At 44.8% G+C, this 10456-nt stretch overlaps 1 protein-coding gene across 1 annotated transcript; it reads right to left on the reverse strand.

The window, feature by feature from the left end:
• Positions 1 to 467: 467 nt before the first annotated feature.
• On the reverse strand, positions 468 to 5717 carry LOC129759623 (uncharacterized). Its single transcript, XM_055757116.1, has one exon. The coding sequence runs from the start codon at positions 5715 to 5717 to the stop codon at positions 468 to 470; it is 5250 nt and encodes a 1749-aa protein (XP_055613091.1).
• Positions 5718 to 10456: the final 4739 nt, after the last annotated feature.

Consider the following 10456-nt stretch of genomic DNA (forward strand, 5'->3'; position numbering starts at 1 on the left):
TCTGCCGCGGTAAGTAATAACTTCGACTTGGTTTCACATTAGTACAACAGTTTATTTACACAAAAAGTACAACTTTATTTGGTTCAAAACAACTTCTACATCAAACAACTTTTATTACTCGAATACTACATTTAACATATATTCTCTAAATTAGTAAGTGGGTCGATACGACTAGTTCTACCGGCAATTCTGAACAAAGTGATTTTGGCTTGAGAAAATGGTGATTTTTGATGCCGTTTTTTCTTAGTTTAGTTCTTATATCTAAGTGCTGGAAACATCAGCTGTTTCGCTCTTCTTTCTGGGGATCCTTTGCTTCTCGGGTTTAACATAATAACATCGCGCTTAGTGTGGTACATCAACATCCCGGCCCATCCTGAAATCGCTCGAATTTCTGAACCTAAAAATAAAGAAAAGAATCTCGCGAACACAAGGGTGGGTGCAACTGATCGTTCTGAATCTCCGAGAAACTAAGCTTGATTGTCTTCTGGTTGAGATGCTGCTGGCAAAAAACAAAGTTTTTCTACCGGTCGCGTAGAAGGTCCTGATGCTGTTTTCAAGGTTACCACCCTCACGACTCCATCAGCTCCAGGATGAACTTGTTCTATTCTGCCCATCTTCCAACGACTTGGCGGCAAATTATCCTCTTTGATGATCACCAACTGTCCAGCCTTAACATCGATCGGCTTCTTCCATCTTTTAAACCGCCCCTGAAGTTGTGTCAAGTACTCAACTCTCCAACGATCCCAAAAGTGTTGAAGCCGCTTCTGCAATGTCTGACTCTGATTCAATCTGTTCATGGGTACTTCACGGTAACTTCTGTCAGGCAGCTGTTGAAATGGTTCTCCGATAAGGAAATGTCCTGGTGTAAGGGGTTCGAGGTTGTCCGGATCATCTGTTAAAGCTGTGATTGGTCTCGAGTTGAGACAATTTTCCACCTGTACCAAGAGCGTAGTCATGTCTTCGAACGGGATAGGATTTTCCCCTAGAACCTTCAGGAGATGTTTTTTGGCTGATCTAACCGCTGCTTCCCAAAGTCCTCCGAAATGGGGCGCGGCTGGTGGTATGAAGTGCCATTGGATATGGTTGTTGACACACTCCTTCGAAACTGCTTCTTTATGCTGATCACTGCGTTGCAACTTTAGTAGTTCTCGAAGGTAGCTCCGTGCTCCGACGAAATTCGTTCCATTGTCCGAATAGATATCGGAACAGTAGCCTCTTCTTCCGATGAACCGCCGTAAGGCTTGAAGGAAACGATCTGTTGATAAGTCGGATACAAGTTCTAGATGAACCGCTTTCGTACAAAGGCAGATGAAAACCGACACATAAGATTTGACCGCTGGTCTTCTGGGAGCTTGACGTACATATATGGGTCCGAAATAGTCGACGCCTGTCCTTGAAAAGGCTCGAGCTACTGTAACGCGTGCTTGGGGTAACTCACCCATAAATTGCTCAATTGGATTTGGTTTCGAGCGGAAGCATTTCATACACTTATGTACAACTTGTCGCGGAATATTTCTGCCTCCGAGAGGCCAATACTTCAGCCTAACTGTACTAAGAAGTAGTTGAGAACCGGCGTGTAGAAGCTTGATATGGTAGTATTCGTATAGCATCGTAGTGAACGGGTGTTTTGCTGGAAGCACAATCGGGTGCTTCGTATCTTCCGATTCCAGTGATCTGCCTAATCTTCCTCCAACACGAATTAGGCCGTCCGATGATATGTGTGGGGTGAACCATCTCAGCGATGAACTTCGATGAACAGCTTCTTTCTTCGTTAAAGCCTTCCACTCATTAGGGAAAGATTCTTGTTGGATACGACGAATAATTGCAAACTCTGCATCTCTCAACTCTTCTACGGTCAGTAAACTGCTGCGGTTGTCTTCGGACTTTCTCAGTATACGCATAAGTCGCATCCAGTATGCGGTGCTGCGTATAAGTTTAGTGAAGGACGAGAATTTTAGCACATACTCTTCTCCAAAATGTGCTACACAACTGGCGGCTGGGTGTGCTGAACGACGGACTTCCTCTTCAGCTACTTGTGATTCCAGGGTTCTTGGCTGCTCCGGGAAATGACTTTGCCCTAACCATTCAGGGCCCTTCCACCAAAGGTCGCATCCCTCTATCTGTTCTGGGTCCATACCACGTGAGATGAGGTCTGCTGGATTCTGCAAGCCAGGAACGTGTCTCCAAGGATAGTTTTCGGTAATGGTTTGTATTTTCGCAACACGGTTAGCCACGAATGTTGACCATGTAGACGGGATTGCCTTCAACCACTGAAGAACACACGTTGAATCCGTCCAAAAATGCATGTCGACCTGCATCTTAACCGCCGCCCGTACCTTGCTGGATAGTTCCGCCGACAAAAGTGCTCCGCAAAGCTCCAGTCTCGGAATGGATTGACATTTCAGCGGTGCCACCTTGGATTTCGATGCTAGTAGACATACGTAGGACTTTCCATCGACGTCGACGCTCCTTATATATGCGCACGCCCCATACGCGCGCTCCGATGCATCCGAAAAGAAATGCAATTCCACCTTGATTGCATTACGAATGATTGCACAACGTTGAATCTTAAGAGCGTTCAGGATAGGTAATTGGTCGTAGAAATTTCGCCACTCTTGTTCTACGTTCACCGGTACAGGATGATCCCAGTCTAATCTGTTACCGTCTTCTTGTAGTCGCCACAAACGCTGCATGAAGATTTTCGCACTAGCTGTTACCGCTCCTACAAGTCCCAGGGGATCGAATAGCATAGCTATGGCTGACAGTATTTTTCGTTTGGATAATCGCTCGTCCATGGGAACTCTTACAATGTTGAAATTGAACCGAAAGTGATCGGTGCGTGGGAGCCAAACCAATCCGAGGGTCTTTACTGCTGGATCAGGATCTAGATTTATCTCTTCGGTTTGTTGTAGGGCCAGATCTTCCGAATCCACCTCTCTCAAGGCCGCAGCTGAATTGGATGCGAACTTCCTTAGACGAAAACCTCCGCTACTCGTCAACTTGATGAGATCTACACACAACTTGACAGCATCTTCTTCTAGATCCGTACCGGTTATTACATCGTCCATGTAAACGTCCTCCTCCAATGCCTTGGATGCCGCTGGGAATCGATGATGCTCGTCGATGGCTAGTTGTTTCAACGTTCTGGTCGCTAAGAATGGCGCAGGTTTCGTTCCGTACGTAACGGTGGCTAATTCAAAGGTTTCAACTTCCTTCTTGGGGTCAGCTCTCCAAAGGATGCTCTGCCAGGGCATATCCGCTTCATGAATTCCGATCTGTCTGAACATCTTCTCGATATCCGCTACCACCATGATTTGTTTCATCCGACTACGCATAATGAGAGCACGAAGCTCGTCCTGGATTACGGGTCCAACCAATAACGCCTCGTTGAGGGATATGCCGCTGCTACTTTTAGCCGATGCGTCGAACACAACTCGTACCTTGGTGGTTGTGCTAGCCTGCTTTATGACTGGATGATGGGGAAGGTAAAACCGCTTTTCTGGACCCACATCCGCCCTGCGCATGTGTCCAAGCTCCAAGTATTCCTCCATAAAACCGTGGTAGTGTTGACGTAGTTCTGGCTCCTTTTCCAGTCTACGTTCCAGGGATTGAAGTCGACGGAAAGCTATCTCCCGGGACTCGCCAATGGTTGCCAATACCTTCTCGTCCTTTGGCAACGCAACGGTGTATCGCCCATCGGAACTTCTGCACTTGGTTAGAACAAACTGCGCCTCGCAACGTTGTTCTTCCGGGGAATAATTGTTCAGAGACCCTATCTCTTCACATGACCAAAAACGAGTGAGAAGTTCATCCAAATCTACCCTTGCAGCCGTATTGCAAGCGATGCGGGAAGTAGAACCTTGGTTCTCCACGGATCCTGTTACCAACCAACCGAATACTGATTCTATCAGCATTGGTAAACCTTCTCCCAATGGAATTTTAGCATGGCTCGGGAAAAATGAGAAGAAGTGCTGTATTCCTAGCACCATATCCAAGGATTTCGATTTAAAAAATGCCGGGTCGGCTAGCTCCACACCTTGTGGAAACTGCCAAGAGGAAACCGCCACGCTGGTTGTAGGGAGATCCGCTGTGACCTTGGGTAGAAGAAGGAAATCCATCGACCGAGAAAAGTTTGACATTCTTGACCTAATAACCGCTGACACTTGATGTTTGACGCTGGTGTTAGATTGGCCAATCCCAAGGACGGAAATGTTCGAACGCCTACGAGACACCTTCATGCGTTGACAGAGCCCCTCTGTCATGAAATTGCACTCCGAGCCCGAGTCCAGTAGAGCCCGCGCTTGGAAAACCTTGCCTGTGTCGTCTTCCACTAAGACGACCGCTGTAGCTAGCAGCACTGTTGACGAATGACTCCTGGCCATGTTTGATGAAACTGACCCCGAGTTGGCTGCTGGTGTGGTTTGGTTGGGATTTAGAGCGGGTGCAAAGGATTGTGTAACTCGATTATTGGTGTTTCCGCCATCGTCTCGAAAGCAGACTAGGGTATGGTGTTTTCCTCTGCATCTGCGACAAACCTGGTTCGATCTGCAATCCGAAGCTTGGTGGCCACGCCGAAAACAGTTTCTGCACAGGGAATTTTGTCGCAGCAGCTTGTCTCGAGCGGAAGCGCTCAACCTCAGAAACATAGGGCATGTGTACAGCAAATGGGATTCTGGACATGCGATGCAGCTTCCGGCCATCATCTGGGTTGCGCTGTGACTCGTTCTGGGAGCGTTGTTTTTCTTCTGCCATTGAAAAACTTCCGGTTTATTCTCGTGCGCCTTAGGCGGGAGCGATGCTAGGATTTTCACACGAGTTTGGAGGAACTGAGTAAGATCTGCTACCTTGTCCTGCTCTTGATTAGCGCTATGTTCTTCCCATGCACGACGTGTTGTTGGGTCCAACCTGGAGCACAGCATTTCCAACAACAGCAGGTCCTTGTACTCCTCCGGTTTGACTAACTGGTCCAGGGTCTGCACGACGCGTTCGAACCCTTCCAGTAGTGTCTGGATATCAACGGCCGACTCCTTAGTCACCTTGGGTAGTTTGAACAGGTTCCCAATCTGCCTGCGCTTCAATACCTTGCTGTCGTTGTACCTGGCCATTAAGATGTCCCAAGCTACTGGATAATTAACTCTTGTGAGCGCCAACGGATCTATGAGAGCCCTCGCCTCTCCGGTGAGACAGCCCTTCAGGTAGTGGAACTTCTCAACCTCCGGTAAGTCCGCCTTGGTGTGGATCAGGGATAGATACAGGTCTCGGAAGCTCAGCCACTGGTCGATGTCGCCGTCAAACGTTTGCAGTTTGATCTGCGGTAGCCTTACATGCTCGATGGTCGGTTGAATCGATGAGTCCATAATTCTGGTGGAATGCAAAACGCTGCTATTGACCTCCAACTCCTTTATGCGTTCCAACATGGATGCCTTCGCGTTGTAGTATTTGGTGGTGAAGTCCTGGCGTATATTCGAACAAGTGGCCTCCTTGGATGAATATTCCTCGTGCATTTCAACCTCAATCAGCGCGTCGTTGATTCGATCCCACAATTCGTTGAGCTTCTCCAGCCGAACATGGATTTGTTGGGCTGAAGAAACCTCCCCCAGAGTGCTCGCGAAAGTGGTTATGGACTTAAACATCTCCATCAACGCCTTCACCTTTGTCTGGAGATTTCGGAGTGGTGGATTCCTCGAAGACGAACTCGTGGTGGCAGTCGTGGCCATGGTTTCGGATTACACACAAGGATTCACGGTAGAAAAAATCACGTCGTTAGAATTCAATTCTTATTCAAGCTTCGGCAAGGAACATATACTCTGTAGAGCTTAACTTACTTTAAAAAACTTAAAGCTGTGCCCCTCTACAGGATAGCTCCTTCAAATCCAGAATTGAATGGTAATTCGCAAAATGATTTTATGGCTGGTATTATGCTTCGGAAAACGTGGTTGAATACGCGTGTAGGTTGTTGCAGGACTCGGTATCAATCAGATAAGTGGGGTTGCGGGCGAGAATACAATTTTTGTTGTAGTTTACAATTTCAATCAAGCTTCGGCAAAGGACATATACTCTGTAGAGCTTAACTTACTTTAAAGAAATTAAAGCTGCACACCTCTACATGTACGGAATTCCAAAGATCGATAATTTGCTTCCAATATGCGTAGGAGTAGAACTGCGCCTCGGATAGCTCGATCAAATATTGCGCCTCGGGTTTTATTATTTTCGCTCGGACTCAGTTCGATCAGATTTACGAGATGGTAGGCAGGATAAAAATTGTTGTAATATTTGCTCTTGTAATAAAGCTTCGGCAGGACGTGTACTATTTGGTTCTACTAACCTCACCGAAAAATAAGTTGCGCTGAATTATTTCAAAGTTGCATGAGTACCAAATTGTGTTGAACAGTGTACTCTTTAATGCAGGCCAGTGCAATAAATTCGGAAGAATGCACTTGTGGGCACCTTTGCTCACAAAAACTTCCTTCCGATTTCGAACATCAACACTCAATCAATATGTTCGACGCACCATACAGTTGTGTTCGTAAGATGATAATGGTACGATCAGTATCGGGTGAAATCCAGCATCGGCTGGTTGTTTGTAAAACGGAACGGAGATAAATGCCACTAACCTGACCGAACGTGGCCGTGTTCGGAAAAAAGCCGTCGGTTTCGCGTTGTGCGGGTAATTCGGTCGAAAAGTGCGAAGTTTCGAGTGTCGGAATGACGAAAATCGGTTGCTGTTATCCTCGTAAGATGCGGTAAGTATCACGGAAACTACTTGGCCGTGAAAGCAGTAATGGCGACCTTTCGCCTTGTGACCGTGACCTTCAAATCACGGATCGTGTGGGGTTCTGGATACGGTGTGCCTTACGGTGATGTGTTTTTCGGGTAAGTGACTCTAGTTTAGTTAGTGGAGCCGTTGAATGAATTGCCGATGAAATAGTTGAGAAATTAACCGCCGGGATGGTTAATTTATTGACTCGGTGAATGGGGTTTAATTGGCTGGGCAGTGATGACGTCACCCTTGACGTCGGCTCGAAATTTCTCCAAGTGTGGCGATCGATGTCGTCACTGATGGATCGGTAGTGGTGATAAGTTTGCCGATCTCGGTGATGGTGATTGCTCCGCTGACTTCAGTGGTGGTGATCTTGCGCGATCGGTGTTGTAACCAAGTAGATGTGAGTTGGATGATGGCTCGTACCAATACGAGCTCCGGAATGTTTACGAATGGAAACGAAAAGTGGTATGTAGTAAACAACAAGGAGGTCCACGCATCGACTGGACATAGACTGCAAGTGCAATTTATTTACCTGGACAACCAGTTAAATCCGCCAAAGATGCAGTCCAGTTGATGTCGGTGTGAAACTCCAAAGCCTTTTCCAAAACGTCTTCCGAATGTGGCCAAACAAATTCTGCTAAACGCAGCGTTCTCATGAAACGGGGCGATAGCTTGAAGTGTTGGTGGGGTCCGGTGTTTGGTGAGCTCGTGGAATAGCCAACTCACCCGTGAGTTGCTAGCATTAGTGCGCGAAGATGATGATGATTGTGAGCCAACAGTGGTTGATTGATGACCGGTTTTGTGTTGTCTTGGCGATGTGCAATGGCGAATGCAGAAGAAATTTTTACTTCCAGGGAACGGCAGCTGGTGATCCGGTTCGAAGGACCAAAATGTTGGGGTGCGGTCCAAGCCCTTGCTTGAACCTAAGTGGACTGTATGTGGGGGGGTTCCTTCCTTTAAACCGTGGGTACCTTGGGTTGGATGATTCCTTGGGGAGTAGCCTGGGTGATCCTTGGTTGTGATGACAATTTCTTCTGCCGCGGTAAGTAATAACTTCGACTTGGTTTCACATTAGTACAACAGTTTATTTACACAAAAAGTACAACTTTATTTGGTTCAAAACAACTTCTACATCAAACAACTTTTATTACTCGAATACTACATTTAACATATATTCTCTAAATTAGTAAGTGGGTCGATACGACTAGTTCTACCGGCAATTCTGAACAAAGTGATTTTGGCTTGAGAAAATGGTGATTTTTGATGCCGTTTTTTCTTAGTTTAGTTCTTATATCTAAGTGCTGGAAACATCAGCTGTTTCGCTCTTCTTTCTGGGGATCCTTTGCTTCTCGGGTTTAACATAATAACATCGCGCTTAGTGTGGTACATCAACAGGCCAGAAAACGCATTTTAAAGTTGGGATCCCAAATTTCGGTCCAAATCACGAAATAACGCTTAGAAAGGCCAGAAAACGCATTTTAAAGTTGGGATCCCAAATTTCGGTCCAAACACGAAATAACGCTAAGAAAAGCCAGAAAACGCATTTTAAAGTTGGGATCCCAAATTGAGGTCCAAATCACGAAATAACGCTTAGAAAGGCCAGAAAACGCATTTTAAAGTTGTGATCCCAAATTTTGGTCCAAATCACGAAATAACGCTTAGAAAGTCCAGAAAACGCATTTTAAAGTTGTGATCCAAATTTCGGTCCAAATCACGAAATAACGCTTAGAAAGGCCAGAAAACGCATTTTAAAGTTGGGATCCCAAATTTCGGTCCAAATCACGAAATAACGCTTAGAAAGGCCAGAAAACGCATTTTAAAGTTGGGATCCCAAATTTCGGTCCAAATCACGAAATAACGCTTAGAAAGGCCAGAAAACGCATTTTAAAGTTGGGATCCCAAATTTCGGTCCAAACACGAAATAACGCTAAGAAAAGCCAGAAAACGCATTTTAAAGTTGGGATCCCAAATTGAGGTCCAAATCACGAAATAACGCTTAGAAAGGCCAGAAAACGCATTTTAAAGTTGGGATCCCAAATTTCGGTCCAAATCACGAAATAACGCTTAGAAAGGCCAGAAAACGCATTTTAAAGTTGGGATCCCAAATTGAGGTCCAAATCACGAAATAACGCTTAGAAAGGCCAGAAAACGCATTTTAAAGTTGTGATCCCAAATTTTGGTCCAAATCACGAAATAACGCTTAGAAAGTCCAGAAAACGCATTTTAAAGTTGTGATCCAAATTTCGGTCCAAATCACGAAATAACGCTTAGAAAGGCCAGAAAACGCATTTTAAAGTTGTGATTCCTAATTTTGGTCCAAATCACGAAATAACGCTTAGAAAGGCCAGAAAACGCATTTTAAAGTTGGGATCCCAAATTTCGGTCCAAATCACGAAATAACGCTTAGAAAGGCCAGAAAACGCATTTTAAAGTTGGGATCCCAAATTTCGGTCCAAACACGAAATAACGCTTAGAAAGGCCAGAAATCGCATTTTAAAGTTTTGATCCCAAATTTCGGTCCAAATCACGAAATAACGCTTAGAAAGGCCAGAAAACGCATTTTAAAGTTGGGATCCCAAATTTCGGTCCAAACACGAAATAACGCTAAGAAAAGCCAGAAAACGCATTTTAAAGTTGTGATCCCAAATTTCGGTCCAAAACACGAAATAACGCTTAGAAAGGCCAGAAAACGCATTTTAAAGTTGGGATCCCAAATTTCGGTCCAAACACGAAATAACGCTTAGAAAGGCCAGAAAACGCATTTTAAAGTTGTGATTCCAAATTTTGGTCCAAATCACGAAAAAATGCTTAGAAAGGCCAGAAAACGCATTTTAAAGTTGGGATCCCGAATTTCGGTCCAAATCACGAAATATCGCTTACAAAGGCCAGAAAACGCATTTTAAAGTTGTGATCCCAAATTTCGGTCCAAATCACGAAATAACGCTTAGAAAGGCCAGAAAACGCATTTTAAAGTTGGGATCCCAAATTTCGGTCCAAACACGAAATAACGCTTAGAAAGGCCAGAAATCGCATTTTAAAGTTTTGATCCCAAATTTCGGTCCAAATCACGAAATAACGCTTAGAAAGGCCAGAAAACGCATTTTAAAGTTGGGATCCCAAATTTCGGTCCAAACACGAAATAACGCTAAGAAAAGCCAGAAAACGCATTTTAAAGTTGTGATCCCAAATTTCGGTCCAAAACACGAAATAACGCTTAGAAAGGCCAGAAAACGCATTTTAAAGTTGGGATCCCAAATTTCGGTCCAAACACGAAATAACGCTTAGAAAGGCCAGAAATCGCATTTTAAAGTTTTGATCCCAAATTTCGGTCCAAAACACGAAATAACGCTTAGAAAGGCCAGAAAACGCATTTTAAAGTTGTGATCCCAAATTGAGGTCCAAATCACGAAATAACGCTTAGAAAGGCCAGAAAACGCATTTTAAAGTTGTGATCCCAAATTTCGGTCCAAATCACGAAATAACGCTTAGAAAGGCCAGAAAACGCATTTTAAAGTTGGGATCCCAAATTGAGGTCCAAATCACGAAATAACGCTTAGAAAGGCCAGAAAACGCATTTTAAAGTTGGGATCCCAAATTTCGGTCCAAATCACGAAATAACGCTAAGAAAGGCCAGAAAACGCATTTTAAAGTTGTGATTCCAAATTTTGGTCCAAATCACGAAAAAATGCTTAG

This window comes from Uranotaenia lowii, unplaced genomic scaffold (assembly GCF_029784155.1).
Source record: "Uranotaenia lowii strain MFRU-FL unplaced genomic scaffold, ASM2978415v1 HiC_scaffold_212, whole genome shotgun sequence".
In the NCBI taxonomy this organism is placed as follows: domain Eukaryota; kingdom Metazoa; phylum Arthropoda; class Insecta; order Diptera; family Culicidae; genus Uranotaenia; species Uranotaenia lowii.